This window comes from Syzygium oleosum, unplaced genomic scaffold (assembly GCF_021117445.2).
Source record: "Syzygium oleosum isolate NSW1041296 unplaced genomic scaffold, Sole_v2.1 Sole_v2.30, whole genome shotgun sequence".
Taxonomy (NCBI): Eukaryota; Viridiplantae; Streptophyta; class Magnoliopsida; order Myrtales; family Myrtaceae; genus Syzygium; species Syzygium oleosum.
The window spans coordinates 3018710-3037550 of record NW_026607514.1 but is presented as its reverse complement, the minus strand read 5'-3'; the positions used below and the strand labels follow the sequence as shown (position 1 = coordinate 3037550).

At 38.2% G+C, this 18841-nt stretch overlaps 1 protein-coding gene across 1 annotated transcript; it reads right to left on the bottom strand.

Moving 5' to 3' along the window:
- Positions 1 to 16946: 16946 nt before the first annotated feature.
- Positions 16947 to 18187, bottom strand: LOC130134501 (bet1-like SNARE 1-1). The gene is made up of 4 exons (XM_056304001.1): positions 18005 to 18187; positions 17593 to 17649; positions 17399 to 17458; positions 16947 to 17303 (listed from the first exon to the last, which is right to left on the bottom strand). The coding sequence occupies exons 1-4, from the start codon at positions 18170 to 18172 to the stop codon at positions 17214 to 17216; spliced, it is 375 nt and encodes a 124-aa protein (XP_056159976.1). The 5' UTR covers positions 18173 to 18187; the 3' UTR covers positions 16947 to 17213.
- Between the last annotated feature and the right edge of the window lie 654 nt (positions 18188 to 18841).

Below are 18841 nucleotides of genomic sequence, written 5' to 3'. Positions count from 1 at the left end.
ATTATAAAAATAAATGAACAAAATTTTTTTATCATCCACGAAAATGTTTAGATATTATATGTTGTCGATAATGAAAATATTTTTTATCGGTTAATTATTTCAAGTGATACAAAATATTACTTTTAGGAAAAGGTTTTTCAAATTATTCATTTTTCGCAAAATAAATGGAGCCTAATAGTCATGTAATCTTGTACGAAATATCCGTAATCAATCAAAAAGGAAAAAAAAACTAGTAAACATGACAGTTAAATTTGTAGATCTTTATATAAGAAATTTTCGTTTAGAAATTAGAAACGTGAAGAGACGAAAAGGAAAACTACCTCTCTCTCTAGGCGTGTTCGCTAAGTCATGGTCTCTCGATGACTGTTAGCTCTACCCTAACAAGTAAGAATGGTAGCAATCCATGGCCCTTTGTCGGACCCCATTGCTAATGATTTTCAGTATTTACAAAAAATTTCATATCATTAATAAGTCTTGGCCCCGCCAAAAATTTTCTAGTTTCTTTACATTCCAAAGTTTATGGAATTTTTGTTAGAAACTTTTAGCATAATAGTCTTCCAAATTTAGGGGCTCTGTTTTGCAACAAGGGTTGCTACCGCGAAAAATCCCAAATTAGAACATCTGTAACAAATTTACTCCAAACTATTTTTTTGACCACGAAAAACCCCAAACTGGTACAAATATGACAAATTTATCCCAAATCCCAAATTGGTACATCTATAACAAATTTACCATCCGTTAGCTTCCGTCAAATTTTACCGTTAAATTTGCTGACGTGAATGACACATGGTGACGTGGTAAGATGACATGGCAAGTCCACATGAAAATTCATAGCGTAAATACCAAGAAAAATCACAAACTTGTATACCTGTGACAAATTGACTGTAATAGTTTGGGGTTTTTTGTCATATTAACCCTATGGATTTTCACGTAGACTTGCCACGTCACCATACCACGTCACCATGTTCATTCACGTCAGTAAATTTAAGGATAAAACTTAATGAAAGCTAACGGAGGGTAAATTTGTTACAGGTGTATCAGTTTAAGGCTTTTTATGGTCAAAAGATTAGTTTGGTTTTGGCGGTCAAAAAAATAATTTGAGGTAAATTTTTCACGGGCGTACTAGTTTAGGGTTTAAAAACCAGTACAGTCCCTGCCTTGATCAGACTGTGATAGAGGTGATCAGTGAATGCCTTGCGGGTATCGGTGCCTCTAAAGCTTAAGAACACGTCATATTGACGGCTACCTACATTTGTGGGTACCGGAGAGATGAACGAAGGAATGGATGCTCCCTCAGTGCTCTCTTCCTCTGCTCTCTTTTTATTTGCTTGACTCTGCCCATTACCCATGGCGATCTGAGGGGGAAAGTTGAAACGAAAAGATGCTTTTCTGCTGCTCAAAAGGATTGATGAACAACCAAAGAAACTTTTAGGATGCTTTTCTGCAAATTCTAGTAGTCCTTGCCCTATCTTCTTTTGGACCTCATCCTCTAGTCAAGTCAAACTTGTTGGCTTGGTCCACTCGAGAATAACGTGTACGTTAAGTTCTTCCCTTGGAAATGCTGAAGAAGGTTCGTGCTCCTCGAGAGGTTTGACTGCGGAAGATTAGGTGATGGCCCCTAAAGAGAGGTCCCCAAAAAGGTCAACTACCTCTTTCTCTCTAGGCGTGTTCGCTAATTCGTCTTCTCTGGATTACTGTTAGCTCTACCCTAAGAAGTAAGAATGGTAGCAATCCATGTCTCTTCCGTGGCACCCATTGCTGATGCTTTTCTGTATTTACAAAAAATTTCATATTCACTAACAAATGTTGGCCCCACCAAAATTTTCTAGTTTCTTTACATTCCAAAGTTAAAAGAATTACTGTTAGAAACGTTTGGCAGAATAGTCTTCCAAATTTAAGAGCTCTATTTTTCTACACTGATGCTTCCAGTTGTGTATGATAATGATGAGCAATTATTTCCAAACTTGAGAAGTAATGCTTTGGTATAGATGGTTGAGAAACAATTCTTTGGTATAGATGGAATGATTGAACTTTACTACATAGGTCCATCTCAATTTTGGTAATATGAGCTATCCATTGAAAAAATACACAATGTTGATATTTTACGAGAGATTCTTTAGGAAAGAATTTGAATGAGTTAGTAATCTAAAAAGCCGACATCTAGCGATGTAGGGGAGAACAATTCAAGGTCATGAGTCTATTTAAAAGTTAAATATCATTTGCTATTTATTTTGTGAAATACATCATCTTACTAAAATGAGAGAAAAAAAAAACAAAATTTTCTAACATGATATATGTTAGTGATTAAAAAGAATCAACTTTGATTTTCTTTACAGCATGTACCCATCAGGATCATTGTTTTGCTAGTTTATACAAGAAAATGGGTAGTCTTTCGGCCCATCACACTATCACGAAGATGGATAATGTCATTCCTGATTGCAAGATTCAAGAGGGCAAACTCACGCTTATTGGTATCAAGGCTGTTGTTTTAGATAAGTTTGAACCTTTTCATGGAATACTTGCAAATAGACTTTGGCAGATGCAAAAATAGTTTATGAAGGACGGATGCTTCTATCAAACGGATAAAGTAATAAGATTAAAAAATAGACAAATACGCGAATAGGTTCAGTTTATATTAAACTTACATTCACTCTTATGTACTAACTACCACCAACAAAGCTTTAAACAGAGAGAATCAAGTGCAAGTAGAAACATATCGTGAACACAAGAGAGATCAAGATAATCTAAAGAGTTGAAGCTTTTTCAATTTCCGCCAGGTCCATCAGCATTAGGTGAATCCTTTTAGTTATCTCACACATGATAGGTCCACTTTGTAAAAAATAGGCAAGATTAAATGTCTTGTGCTTTTTTAGCGATCCACGAGTTGAATGAGCTTGAGAATGCATCATTTGCTAGAGGCATAATTTTCAAATATCATAGACATCCAAACTTTAGACCATGTGATCGCATCAAGGAGCCATGAACCAACCCCTTGCCAATAGGGAGGCTGTTATCATTCCTGAACACAAGCATAGGTACGGTTCCGACATTCATGAAATTGTGGTAGAGGTGATCGGTGAAGCCCTTGCGAGTACCTGAGACTCTAAAGCTAAAAAATTACATCATAGGGATCACTTTCCCGCTCATGTTGGTGTTGGAGAGAGATGAACGGATATGTAGATGCTCCGTCAGTGCTCTCATTTTCTGCATTTGTATTGCTTCCGCTCGTTTTCCTCTTCTTGAGAAGATTAGAAACAAACACAGAAAGAAGTGGCGCAACAAGCACCACAAGAGAACACCCTAAAATGAACTGATGCATTCCTCTGTTTGCTTTGCTCTGGCTCTTCCCTTTATTTGAAATGCTCAGGGTCAACTCGACTCAATCCCCACATTGCTAGAATCAAGCTAAACCTCAAGAGGAACATATTTCTCAAGAAAGATACCCCAAAACACAAGTGGCCCCCCATAACAAAATACTCCATATTCTCGCAACTCAGAACCATCTACAGATTGGCAAGAATCAGTCGAACAATCGACAACAACAAGATAGAGAAGGGAAAATGGGATTGGATCCCGTCTAAGCAATGGTGATTCTTATTGGGTATTCTCAAATTTCCTACTAATTTTCCACGCGGTAATTTATCTCATGTGTATCAATTTCACGACTTCTCTTCACAAAAAGTAATTTTTCTTTTGTCATCGTAAGTTCTATAGGTCATATGATTTGCAATATTCCCCAAAATATAGAAATCTGCCAAAGTTTTGGGTAAAATATCTTTTCCTATGGTTAGGAAACTACTGGATATTTTCCTTTGGCGAATAAATTGTCCTTGTTAATAGTAATTTTACCCGTAAAACATCCGTTCACAGGTTATCTTTGGACGGTGCACTTTTTCTTTGGAGGTCATAAAATCCCTGAAACCTATGTTTGGTAAAATTCCACAAAAGTAATATCTATTCTGTTACTAGTAAATTTCTTTTGTGAATTTTTAGTAAAATATCTAAATCGATCGTAACTCTCCTTTGCACGTGGTAAAGTTTCAAGACCTATGTCTCGGTTATTTTCCTTACTCATCGTAACTTTTCTTAATTAAAGTAATTTGATCACGTTTGCGTCTGTAACTTTCCTTTTAATACAAAAACAGATATGATGGATTACATTTTTTTCCCATTTCATCCAACAGCCCACCACGTTGAATGTAGGACTGATCCCATAAGATAAAGCTTTGACTTATGAAATTTCTATCACCATCGAGAGGTTTTAGCCATAACAAAGTAGTTTTTTTATTTTTTTGCCAAAGAGTAAAGCAGTGTTGGAAACACTATTTTTCCTAAATTTTTTGAAAATCATTCCATTGCAATATTTATATTAATATATATGTAAAGGTAAAAATAACGTAAACGTGAAATGAAACCAGAGAAGAATAACGCAAAAGAAAAGGCTACCGCCAAACAGACCCAACCCAAGGGTGTCAAATGAAACCAGAAAAACTTATGAGGGGGGCAAAAATAGAACTTCCAACGAACTTCAGGGCGCGAAAACAGAATTGTCGAAGGGCAAAACAAACATCATCTAATCCCGCCATCGCCGGGAAGTTTTTAGAACAAAGATCACTTCGAGCGCGCGCTCTCCAGAGGGAGACTAGCGATCGATTCCATTCCATTCCAGCTCGTGCACCATCGATCGATCGATACATCGAATCGCGTCGAGCACAGGTTGAGAAATTCGATTCCATGGAGGATCGGGGGGTTGGAGGAGGTAGAGAAAGCTCGGTTGCTGAGCTTGGCTCTCGATTTCGGCTTCGACCAGCAGTCCGCTACCAAGTGCTTGGACCGCCTCGTTTCCCTCTACGGTAACTCGAATCGTCTCTTCGTTGCCCATTTTTTTTATGCCGAGATTAGCGTTTGCAGAGGTTGTGTAGGTATTTCCATCGTCCACCACGATGACGATGGCTGTAGAATAGGGTGCCTAGTGGAGTGGTATTGCTGACGAGCAAAATGTCTGGCACGGTTCCTGTTTGAAATGTTGAGGCTACTTTGGATGGTGGGCTTTTCTTGGTTCTTGGCCAAATTGGGTGGTATCTGGTGATTAGGGAATGACGCAATTGCTTGTGTTGCGTGGATAATTTGTGTATTGATCGATTGTGCGTTCCTAAATGAGGAGATTTATTGCGGTTCGGTTGGTCAGTGCTCTGATGATGACTGCGAAATGGTCTACTTTGGATTTCAATGGACCGGAGCTGGTTAAGTTTTGTTCATTGAGCGTTATTCTCATTGTCATTTCTTTGTGGGTTCAGCGGAGTAGTGTTATTGGCTTGCAAAATCATCTCTTTCTTCGTTTTGGGTTATTTTAAGGCGATGAAGATCGAGAGTTTATCACCGTGGAACACTGTGGCGATGACTTTCTAGCGGAACTTGCCGTAAACAATGCAAGATACTGAGGATTGGGATGATTTACAAGCTGCGAAATCAGAAGCTTGTGGAGTTTTGGCCGATATGTTTGGCCAACATATCCCTTATGATGGAGGATGCAGTGTTGTGCACAATGTTACTATTATAGAAGATTCTCCACAACCTGAGAAAAATCAAACTTTTCTTGAGGTAGATTCCTCTACTGACAGTGAGGACGAAGATGATATATTTGGCAATAAACTGGGCAGGAAATCCACAGGCTATATTCCTGATCAAAGCAGTACTCCGAGGAATTCATCCACTCAACTTCTGGCCAGACGATCTTTAGCATCCATGGTATGCTTCTGAAAACTGTGAAGTTGTCTCACTCCTTTCTGCCCCAGCTAGTTTGAAGGGATTAAGAAAAAGAAAGAAAAGCAGGGTAGCTTGGCATGCTTTTTGCCATGCCCAAAACTAATTTGGTTGATAGTTGTTAAGTTTGTGGCTCGAGTTTATGATTCATGGACCTAGATTTGGCTTGGGATTGGCCTGTGTAATTTCATGGACCAAATACGCAGCTTGAAGAATGTCTGAGTATTGTACAGGGTTGGCTGTTTGGTGAAGCAACTGTGGACACCTGAAGAAGCCACAATAGTTACCGGGCAAATCCCAGGAGTCTGGCCACAATGGTCCAGTTGTTTAGGAGGTTCACAAAAAGTTGGCAGATCTTGGCACGACTTTTTATTCTTTTAACAATGATTTTGCAACCCATATTTTTAGATATTTTTGTTGCTGAGGTATATTGGGGCCAACAAGGAAAATGAGAAGAATTGAGAACATATTGTCTTGGTTTTTGATCGGGGGAGATTAGAGTGTCCTTCTCAGAAAACTCTTGGGAAATGCTTTCCACTTGTCTCATTCATTTTTTATTGACTCTTGCAATTGGGGTTTTGATTAGTGAGAAATTGATTCATTTTTTATTGTAATTCCCTCTTGGTCATTGTGAAACAACTCCTCCAGTTGACGTAGACGAAACTGCCCAACCCCTTAAATTAGTGTGTCACTGTTCTTTGCTCTTAAAATTATGTCTTTCCCTGATCATTTCCAGTTTGCTTGTAATTCTGCACGCAGCAAAGGACCTTAAGCAGGGTACCTGTACAAAAGCATTTAGTAAATTGCTTATGAGGGATCTCATCCGATCAAATGTATCATAGACACTGCTATCTCATGCCAGTTACTTCCACAGTCTTTAAGATCTAAAATGACTTATATTAGAATTGTTTGGTCAATAAAAACAGTTGATTTTTGTTTTATTTGATGTAACAATACCCATATTTCTCAAATATTTTGAGAGTATAGAACATCATCCAAGTGTGGAACTTAGCATCCAGCGTCTTTGATAGGAGTGCTTTGCGAAATGAAGGCTTGAGATTTCTTTGTGCACAATTTTCATTTTCCATCACTCCATGTCAAAAACTATTTATGGTGCTGAAGAGGCCTATTTGTGTTGAAGGACTGTAAGAGCACTGTCACTCAAGGTTCAATATCATCAGTTTCAAATAAAAGACATTGCTCTCAGATTTCGACATGCAAGCAAGGAACTCTGAGTTATGAGGAATTGCAAGCCTTGGATGACATAGAATTGGCAAGTGTTATAATATACGGAAACAAGGCATTTCGACCAATGCAGCATCAGGCTTGCAAAGCTTCTGTAGCCAAGCAAGATTGCTTCACTCTCATGCCCACCGGAGGTGGTAAAAGTTTTTGTTACCAGGTTAGTGAATGTTAACATTATTTCGTTTGTGTAATTATTGCATGTAGAAGTACGTGTGGAGACAATGTTTAGAGCACAAGCCCTGTGCACTTTGCTCAATGGTTCCACCAACTAAATGTAAAAGGGTAGACCTGTATGTCAAAATTTAAGCTTTAACATGATCTTGCAATCTGCTTTGTTTAGCACTGTTGAGAAGTTCGTGAACTTAAGGACAGAAATGTTTTTCAAATGAAGATTAAGCGATAGGAAGTGATTCAGGTACATAACCATGGGTTCAATGTATGGCATCAGACAAAATTAGAAAAGAAGGAAATACAATACATTCTCGTTCTGCCTTCGCACATCTCTATCTGTTCTGTAATTTCTGGAATTTAAAATTTGTACTTTGCTTCTTGGACCTTCTAATCACTTGGAAAATTCATCTTGTTTATGCATGTCAGTTTTGTTGTCAGTCATAATTAAGGTCCTATTCAAATGGGTTACTAAGTCAAAGAGGAATAAGTTTTCAAAGTACTTCCACCAAATATGGGTTCTAGGTTTCTAAATTTCCTCACAGTTATTGGCTATGCCATTATCTCACAAGGGGTGATGATCTATGACTTCTTTTTCCCGATATTGGTTTGAAATTAATGTCCTTTAATATACAATGGATCTTGGTAGAATGCAAAATATTTGATTTACTCAATTAAGGATGAAGATATTAATCTGGATTTATTAAGTCGAATTTTTTAGAAGTGTTTTCTGTTCAGTGTTGAAGTAGTTGATATATGTTTCTAGCTAAAAGTAATTATACGACAAGTAGTGACTACTGGTCCTTCCTAATCAGCTGATCTTGTCCCTTCCTTTCTTCATATGCTCTTCTGATGATTTTACCCTTCATTTCTGCTGCTAGCAACTCTTAAACCAGGTGTTACAGTTGTTATATCTCTCTTGCTATCTCTCATCTAGGATCAAATAATTACTCTATACCTCAAGTACGGAATACCATCTACTTTCTTGAACTCTCAACAAACTGCTGCCCAAGAAGCAGCTGTCCTCCAAGAACTAACGCAAGGTTTAGCTATATTGGACTTCTAAAACTTTTATTTTAAGTGTTGTGACTGTCAAATTATTAATCTCCACTTCTGCTTTGCCTGCCTTTTCAGAAAAGATAAACCATCGTGCAAGCTATTGTATGTAACTCCTGAAAGGATTGTGGGAAACCCGTCATTTCTCGAGATATTGAATTGCTTGTATAAAAAGGTATTGTTTCTGATGCACCACAACTTTTTTGAAAGGGTTCTTTATAAAGTTTTTATATCCGACCATCATGCATTGCGAGCACAACTAGCTGGTTTTGTTGTTGATGAGGCACATTGTGTGAGGTACGCGTAATCTTTGGCATGCCTCGTACATGAAGAAAGATCATACTAGAGTTACTTCAAAAGGAATAATTATTTTTGATGTTGCTACTGCAAAACGATTGTCCTTGTTCCTGATAAGTATAAGTAGGTAAACTTTTATATATGCTAACTTAAACTATTTTTCCAAACTTTTTTGCATTTTTAGTGTTTCTAGCCTAATTAAATTGTCAGTGTTAAACTAGACCTCCTGAAGCCCTGACCCATGTGAAGTTCTAATATAACAGAATGCAGTGTTCCTTGTTTGAACTTTGGAAAAGATCTAGGTTCCGTCCTTTGGGAACACTTAGTGGAACACCATTCATTATATTAAGTAAAGAAGACAACTTAAATAAGCTCCAATAGAGATTACTTCCTAAAGTAATTGGAACTGGCTTAAGCTTGGATGAGGATCCCATCTCCTATCTATGTTTGGCTTGATACTCAGTCTCTTAAGCTGGTTCTTCATTCCATATCTATTCTATTAACAGTTGTACTTTATGTTAACAACTTGAGAAAGACAAAGGTGAACCCATGTGGTCATTGATTGTGTTTCTTACAAGGTCTTAAGTGGATTTGCTCTGCCAGTGTGATCTCATGAAAGGAACGTACTGCTGGTTTGAGTTTTTCTTGTACATTTGACTGATTAATGAGTAAAGCTCATTGATTGTCACTTTCGTGGTTGTCATTATTGTAGTCAATGGGGACATGATTTTCATCCGGATTATAGGGGACTGGGATGTCTCCAGCAAAAATTTCCGTATGTCCCAGTAATGGCCTTAACTGCAACTGCCACGCAGTCAGATCGTGAGGTACTAGACTTACATATTAACCTCCTGATTATGTTGAAATAATCTGTTTGTTCTGATTGAATTATACATCCATCGCAGGAGATTCCCCATGCTCTTGTTCTTGAGACAAGCTTTGACTGACCAAATCTAAAATATGAGGGGTCATAGCTAAGACCAAGGAACCACTGAAGCAGCTTGGAGAGCTGCTAAAGAATCGTTTTGCTGATTTTTGTGGCATAGTATATTGCCTTATGAAGAGTGAATGTGTTGACGTCGCAAAATACTTGAATGAGAAGTGCTGTATAAAGACGGTGTACTATCATGGTGGATTAGTAGCCCATCAAAGAGTAGCTGTTCAAAAGAAATGGCATGCTGGAGAGGTCCAGATCGTTTGTCCTGCCATTGCCTTTGGGATGGGAATAGACAAACCTGATGTTGTAAGTCGAAATGGACTCTGGCCTTTGCCTATTTCTTATGTTTTAGAAGTCGATAAAACTGTCGTGGTGGAATGACCCGGAGACGAAGAGGAAGAGTAGGGTGGCCAGATACAAGCTTTATTCTGTCGACGGCAAGTTCAAGGCTTCTTACAAACAAGGGTTCCGATGGTTGAAACGCAAATGCTCAAGCTTCGTGCGTCGATTTGAATATGTAGAAATTACGGAATATCATGCTCATCGTCATCAAGAGAGAAAACGATGAAATCAATCGGGGGGAAACGGAGAGGTTTGTTTTGTTTATTGGGTTATCATCTTAATATGTATCTAATGGTAATTAAGTATTCAGAAGAGTGCCACAATGTTTGATCTTTTTGGTATAATGTTCATTCGAATCGTTGTTTCATTCATTGATCTCCAGCATTCAAAACATAGGAAAATGAGATGACTCTTATGTGATATTCATATATATTTATATTTGCCGATAGTATTTTTTTTTTTTTTGGAATTTCCTTGCCTTTTGTATTTCTGCAACATGTTCAGCATGCATGCATGCATTCCCATGCAAAGTAAAAATTGTCTGGCTTGCTAATTTCTCCTCTTTTCAATAAGCTCTTTTCTCAACAGCATGATGCTGATTGCAAAATAAGAATGCTTTCATTGTAGGATTTGACGTTTAGATCTACTTCGTGGTAGATTTCGTTGTTGAGAACTCTTTTTTGGCCAAATTTTGTTTAAGCCTCTGTTTGTCTGATCTGTTGATGATGATGGCTATGGGGCAGTCAACTTTGGATTTGAATGGGAACGTAGCTGATTATCATCAACAGATTTAAACCAAATTATCGTTAACATAATATCTGTCTTATTAAAACCATGTGATTGAGTGGGAGTTTTAAAAGTTTTAGTAACTTTAAAGAACGTAATTTTACCTTAATGATTATGTTAACGATAATTTCACATTAGGATTTTAGATGATGATTGGGAACATAGTGAACTTTCGAATCTAAAACCTAAATGAAATTATTCATTAATATAATCAGTTTGTGTAAAATTGATGCATAAATAAGTGGTATTAATAATTCGTGCTTGTCTGTCTGATATGTTCAGATTCAATGGCTTCAGCAACTAAGAACATAATAGCTGAGTTGAACAAAGGAGAGAAATTGAACGGCGAGAATTATGAAATATGGAACATGAAAATCCAATATGTGCTAGAAGAACAAGAAGCACTAGAAGCTCTTAACCAACTTATGGAAGAACCTGAGGATGGGAACACTGCACAGCATAAGAGAGACAGAGATGCATTTGCTGTATGGAAGAGGAAGAACTCGCTTGCTCGCATCACGTTGCTGAGTAGCATGGAGAATGATATCATGCGAGAGTTCAGGCGTTTTGAGAATGCCAAGGAAATGTGAGAAGCATTAGTAGCGAGATTTGGTCATACGTCGGTGACCAAGCTGAGACAGCTCACTATAAAGTTTGACTCGTATAAGAAGCCTCATGGTCAGTCCATGAAACAACACCTGAGAAAGATGTCGAACATGATCGTTGAGCTGAAGGATGCTGGACACATTATGACAGATGAACAGCAAGTGCAAGCAATGATCCGTTCCTTGCCTCAAAGCTGGGAGCACATGAAGGTGCACCTGACCCATAATGAGAACATCAAGACCTTTGAAGATGCCATGCGCCAACTTGAGTTAGAAGAGGATCGCCTCCTGTCGGCAAAACCAGAAACCGACATCTATTATGCTGGTTCTAGCTCACATGGGGCTTCGAGCTCCAAGCGCAAGCGTGTCGAAAGGTTTATGAAGTGGAAAGGCAAGGGAGCAACTTATTCGGGTAAGAAACCAAAATTTAATCAACAAGACAAAGGAAAGCGTTCTTTTGTTAAGAAGATGTCGAGGGTGAAATACTACAACTGTAGCAAGAAGGGCCACTTTGCTCGCGATTGCGGCGAGCCAAAGAAGGTAAACTCCCCTTGCATTCTTGAGAACTTTGCCTATGTGTCAAGTTCTGTATTTTTAACTGAGTCTAATCCTTTGTGGACTGTAGATTCGGGAGCAACAGACCATGTAGCGAAGGACAGAGATGCCTTCGTGGAGTTCCGACGGGTTCCGACCGGAACGAAATGGATCTATGTAGGGAACAACTCCAAAGCTAAAGTTAAAGGAATTGGCACCTGCCAGTTGATGATGCGTGGTGGACGCACATTATTCCTACATGACGTATTATATGCTCCGGAGATTCGTTGGAATTTAGTGGCTGTGTTAGTGTTGGTTAAACTTGGTTTTAATTTAAACTTCCATAATAGTGGTGTTGATTTGTATTTGAATACGAATTACTATGGTTGTGGATACTTTCTAAATGGTTTTATTGTACTAGATGTTGACTGTGGTGATGTTAACGTTTGTTATTCCCTATTTACATCTTCCAACTCTTATGAAAATGATGTGAATGTGTGGCATGCTAGACTTGGTCATATTAGCCAACAGCGAATGCAAAGATTAGCCAAAGATGGCTTATTAGGCAATATTGAAAAAGTTGATTTGCCTATTTGCGAGCATTGCTTGGCGGGAAAAACAACAAGGAAACCATTTGGAAAAGGTATAAGAGCTGAGTTTCCTTTGCAACTAATCCATTCTGACATCTGTGGTCGAATGAATGTAAGAGCAAGGCATGGGGCCGTGTATTTCATCACATTCATAGATAATTGTACTCGATTTGGATATGTCTATTTGGTTTCTCATAAATCTAAGGCATTAAGTTGCTTCAAGAAATTTATGAACTTAGTAGAAAATCAATTAGATAAGAAAATAAAAACGTTTAGATCCGATCGAGGTCGAGAATATTTATCTGATGAGTTCAGAAATTTATGTGATGAAAAAGGAATAGAAAGACAGTTGTCTATTCCATATACTCCTCAACAAAATGGTGTTGCCGAGAGGAGAAATAGAACCCTATTGGAAATGGTTAGGTCTATGATGGTACAAGCTAACTTACCTATCACTTTTTGGGGTGATGTTTTGTTAACTGCTGCCTATGTACTTAACCGTGTGCCTTCTAAATCAGTTACTTCCACTCCGTATGAGTTATGGACAGGTAGAAAACCCGATTTAAGTTTTCTTAAACCTTGGGGTTGTGCTGCTTATACTCACGAGCCCTTTCACAAGTATGGGAAACTGGGTCCTAGAGGCAAGAAGAGTATTTTTATTAGATACTCAAAGCATTCGAAAGGGTATGTGTTTATAGATGAGCAAGAAAGTGGGAGTATTACTGAATTTGAATCACGAGATGTCACATTCTTAGAGAATGAGTTTCCTAAGAAGGGCAAAATAGGTGAGGACTACTCACTTTTTGAAACCTTGGATCATGATAATGAAATTGATGAAGATCGTCCAAGTGGGAGCAATGTGAGAAATGAGGAATTAAATTCGACTCAATCTCAATTGCAACCGTTTGGTGAGACGATACCGTCATTATCTAATCCAAGTGGGAGCGTAATGGAGAGTGATGTACCACGTGCACAATCTTCCGTACGGCGAACAAGTCGTAAAAGAGTTCCCCGACGACGTTTTGACGTTGAAGGGGAAACTTTTGTGGTCGCTCCACAAGATGAAGATGAGCCAAGGAATGTAAATGAGGCTCTAAATTGCCCTAATAAGAAAAAATGGATAGATGCAATGGAAGAAGAAATGGAGTCAATGAAATCCAATCAAGTTTGGGAATTGGTTGATGTTCTGAAAGGACACAAAGCTATTGGGAACAAATGGGTTCTCAAAATAAAACGTAAATCCGATGGCTCAATAGAAAGATATAAAGCTCGCCTCGTGGCGAAAGGGTATAATCAACAGAAAGGAATTGATTATGACGAAACTTTTTCTCCTGTAGTGAGATTTATCTCAATTCGCCTTATTTTGGCAATAGTGACAAGTATGGATCTTGAATTACATCAAATGGATGTAAAGACTCCTTTTTTAAATGGAGAATTAGAAGAAGAAATTTACATGGAGCAACCTATTGGCTTCATTGTGAAAGGCCAAGAACAAAAAGTATGTCGACTTATGAGATCGATATATGGCCTTCAGCAGTCTTCAAGACAATGGTATACACGTTTTCATAATGCCATAGTGGCGTATGATTTTACAATGATTGATGAAGATCATTGTGTATATATCAAAGGATCCAAAGATCAATTTGTGATCTTATCATTATATGTTGATGATATACTGATTGCCGGAAGTAATATGGAGTTGGTTAATACTGTTAAGAGTTGGTTATCGTCCAATTTTGAGATAAAAGATATGGGTGAAGCTGCATATATTCTTGGAGTTAAGATTTCAAAAGATCGTTCCAAGAGATTATTGTCTCTTCCGCAAGAGACTTATATCAACAAAGTTCTTGAACGATTTTGTATGCATGACTGTAGACCCATGGATACTCCTATTGCAAAAGGTGAAGGATTGAGCCGTAGGTTGTGTCCTAAGACTCCACAAGAAAAGGAACAAATGAAACGCGTTCCTTATACTAGTGCTGTTGGGAGTTTAATGTACGCTATGATGTGTACAAGACCTGACATATGTTTTGCAGTTGGAATGGTAAGTAGATACCAATCCAATCCAGGTCAAGCACATTGGAAAGCCGTCAAAAGAATCATGAGGTATCTAAAGGGTACTGCTGATTATTCTCTAAGTTATCAAGGAAAGGATCTGCGACTTGAAGGCTACTCAGATGCTGACTGGGGAGGAGATTTAGACGAAAGGAAATCTACCTCTGGATTTGCATTCTTACTGAATAATGGCGTCATATCTTGGAGCAGTAAGAAACAAACATGTATAGCATTATCCACAATGGAAGCCGAGTTCGTGGCATTGTCAGCAACAGTACAAGAGGGAGTTTGGCTTAAGAGATTTTTGGATCATTTAGGTGTTGTTGAGCATGCTGCAAGCTCCTTGTTAGTCAATTGTGATAGCCAAGCAGCGATAACATACACTAAGGGTCCGAAATATCATGGCAAGACCAAACATATAGATACCATGTACAATTTTGTTAAAGATATGATAGCACGAAAGGATGTGAACTTGCAGTACATATCTACGCATAGGATGATCGCAGATCCTATGATGAAGCCAATTCCTAGAGATATTTTCAATGGTCATGTAAAATCTTTAGGACTGCGTAGATGCTGATGTACTGAATATTGTAATTTCCCTTAATGTTCACATTTAAATGAAATTGTTATATCATTGTTAATGCCTATGAATTTATTTTATTTATGCATCTTAATACTTAATGTATTATGTTAAGAAAGTATGTTGGACAGATAAGATTAACCCACTCATACGAGTAATCGCCTCTATTTACTGTGTGATAAATAGAGATGAGACAATTTTAAGCTTATTATCTAGGTGATAATCATATAAATGTCGCCTTAGTTAAGTGCTAAGATGAAGACATAACATTTACTATGTCCGAAAGTAAAATAGTCCACATATTTTACTTTATCTGTCTTTGATGCCAGATATGAGTTCTAATGGATTCTTTAGAAGAGTAGATACGTGAACTCAAGTTTATACATTGAGTATGTCTGAACTATCATCTGTACGGTATTGAATGTAAAGACATACGCTCCATGGGAAAGGAGTTAATACCATAATACGTATTTCATACTACGTATGCATGAGACGACTGATAAGAGTGGCAAAAGTTCTTAATCTCAACTTTATGCCGTGTGAGACTCTTGACGATACAGAGTTCCTCATTTAGTGCCCTCACGACTCTGACTTATTCTCAAAGTTTTTATTCAGTGTTCGCTATCTTAGGGTGTTGCCAATGGTCATGAATGATTCGATCTAATGGGGCATTTCTAGAAAAGCGTGCTAGACTGAAATAGAGAGGTTTAAGGAAAGAGGAAGATCAATTTATTTATGATGTCACATTCTATTTTTGTATTCACAGGTCGACCAATTATGATTTTAAGTAAATCATAGTTGTGAATACAATATACGAGATACTAAAAGAAATCAAAAGAGATATAAATGTGACTGATTGATCTAGGGTACTGCATACTATATCTACTCGAAAACGTTATGCCCAAATTTGAGCTGCTATGTATTCTTAACAGATGCATAGCAACGAGCTCTCGAAGTATGCTGGTCGCACGGATTATTTGCTAGTATGAACACTGCAAAGAAGAAAGAGTTATGTTTAGCCCACCATGTGCGAGTGGGAGATGATGGGTTTTGTGATCGTTGGGCCGCCCATGTTGGGCCAAACCCAGCCCATTAATCTTGAAAGAGCCCATGAGAGAGAAATAACCGCCGAGGCAGTTATTTGTAAGGTAGTTATTTGTAAGGCAGACATGTTACGTACATTCTGTCAATTGTAGTGTGTTCATTCTAAGAGAAAATAAGAAACTCTCTCACTCAAAAAGGAAAAAGGGCTCTCGCTCGACGATCGAAGAATCGTACTCTCTCGGTGTTGCAATTGGAGCATTTAATCTGTGAAAAACAAGATACGTCCTTCTTGGTGATGTACTTTAGACGATCGGTGATTCAAGTTTATCGACTGGGCACATTTCCGGATATGTTTTCGGTGTTATTCGATAGTTTGAGTTTCCGTTTTAGAATGTGTTTTCGAGATTGTGTTTCTCAACACTATGGAAGAGAGATGAGGAGCAACGTGCACGATAAGGCAAGCCGAAAATCAGCACTTGGCAGCATATGAGGGTGAGATTGCAAAAGCAAATTGTGCCTGTTGATTATGCCATGGAGTTGTAACTCCGCTCACAAAACAAAATTCCATGTTGTCGGAGGATTATGCATCAGAATTCAATAACCTTTCCATCAGGGGCTTGAACGGATAGCTGGTTCGAAGGTATTTCACAAATTGATTTGAAAAGCAACCATCATCAAATCGGGCTGAAAAGTGGTGACAGATGGAATACATCATTCAAGACGCCAGGTGTACTTTATGAGTGGTTAGTGATGCCAATAGAACTTCCTGATGCGCCGACGACCTTTGTAAGTCATGACAGAGGTACTTATGCCTTTCTTGAAATCATTTGTTGTCGTTCATTTCAATATTTTCATTTACAGTCGGAACCGGATGAGCACTTGAAACATTTGTGTCAACTCTGATGCAAGAACTTGAAGGAAATGGCCAACCCCAAGACATCCAAATCAATGTATAGACATTCATTTACATATTGATATATAGATTGTGAAGGAAAAGATGTCGCAGATTAGTCAGGCTGGTACTATACTACTATTATTACCACTCCACGTCGAAGCCTTTGAAAACAGTTCAAGCATATCCAGGGATCTTTAAACAGAGGACCACGAACTTACAAGCCAGAGAGTATTTACTTAAAGTAAGGAGTTCACAGCAACCCCCCAAAGTTTTAATCTCTAGCAGCTTTAAGCCTTCAACGTATTGCGACCCATTACCTAGTGAGATAGTTCACGACTAGGAAAATCACCACGAATGATGCAACAAGAGAAAGCATTCTCCGGCTTGATTTCGTCTCAAACACCTGATGCAAAACCAACCAAAAAGAAACTATTACCCCGTTTACAGAGGGAGTTGCAGCATAAAATCCATTGATAGGGATACTGACAATAAGCTTACCATTTTAAAACGATCCATTGTTCCCGACAGAACTCCCCTGGATGAATCCATCTCATTGCCCTGAACAGATATAAATCCCTGTTAAGTAAACTATAAAGCCAATACAAAGAACTTGTTCGTTGGTGTGATATTGAAAATCCTGCATTAAGTGAATTAAAGAACCTACAGAAAGGACTTGGGGTGCTGATTCATACCATTCTATCCAACATGCGGTTATGGGTCTCCACTTCTTCATTTATATCACCAGACAACTGTTGAAGTGACAAGCATCAACAACTGGCATTGAAAATAAGAAATGGTAGAAATAGTAGGGCATCCAAAAATACTTTCGTTTTCTCTCTGAAGTGGAAGAAAAATTCACGATAAGACATGCTTCTGATGATATAAAGGACAGTGCTGCATCTCAGATGACATGACAAAAAGGATACACTATACGAATTCCATCCCTATATTGCTAGTGAAATCCACATTTTCTTTGTCGTGCCATACTTCTCTGGTTAAGGAGTGAAAACTGCATGACTATAGAGGAAGCTTCATATGGCATTGAGCAGTTTAGTCCAAATTAAAAGATCCCACAACAACAGAACATCACATCCAAATACTCACTCTCTTCAGCAGAATGACTCTATCCTGCAAGCCATCCATTGCTCTTTCATTCTCATGCTCATCAATCTCATGAGAAGAGTAAGAAGATGATGCCCTAATGCCACCTTCTTCAATGCCATCAAAGAGAGCAGCTCTATTGCCACGAACGTCCCTACAGACAAAATGCATTATTCAACATAGCAAGTTTAGCAAGTCGATATGAGCCCATGAACAGCTAACGACGAGGCTTGATTTCATAGAGGTCAAGTTAAACCATAAATTAACTAAGTCAGTTCGCACGCTAAATAAACAAAGAATTACACTGAAGATGCATACAGAAGGAAACATCACTCTGACAAGTTGTCAAAGCAAAGAGACATGATTTGGAGAAACTGTAAACATCATAACTTCCTCATAGATATTAGAAATAGCAAATTTATCACGGAAACTGTATCAGCAACACTTTGATGCAAATACAAGACAAGGACAGTGACCAAATGGACAATTATATTGTGCCTTGACAAGCTTCTTATCAATCAACAGTGTATATCTCCCAGAATTAGCTTTGCAGTGCATGGACAGTGAATCAAGAGTTCAGACCTTTTTCAATAACTTAGCACCAATTATTCATACACTCCAATCAGTACGAGCATTCATCCTTTTCTCTGTTCATGTCAGGAACGCAATCAAGAATTTCACCATTCAACTGGAATTTTTATTCACATGCCGGAGGAACATAATCCAACAGAAAAATTCTAGAGAAAGTTAAAAAAACCTATTTTAAGCAACCTAATTTTCAAAACATTAGAAGTCATCCGCCCCTCTTCCCATAGCAGAAGCAGAAGCAGCAACGACAAC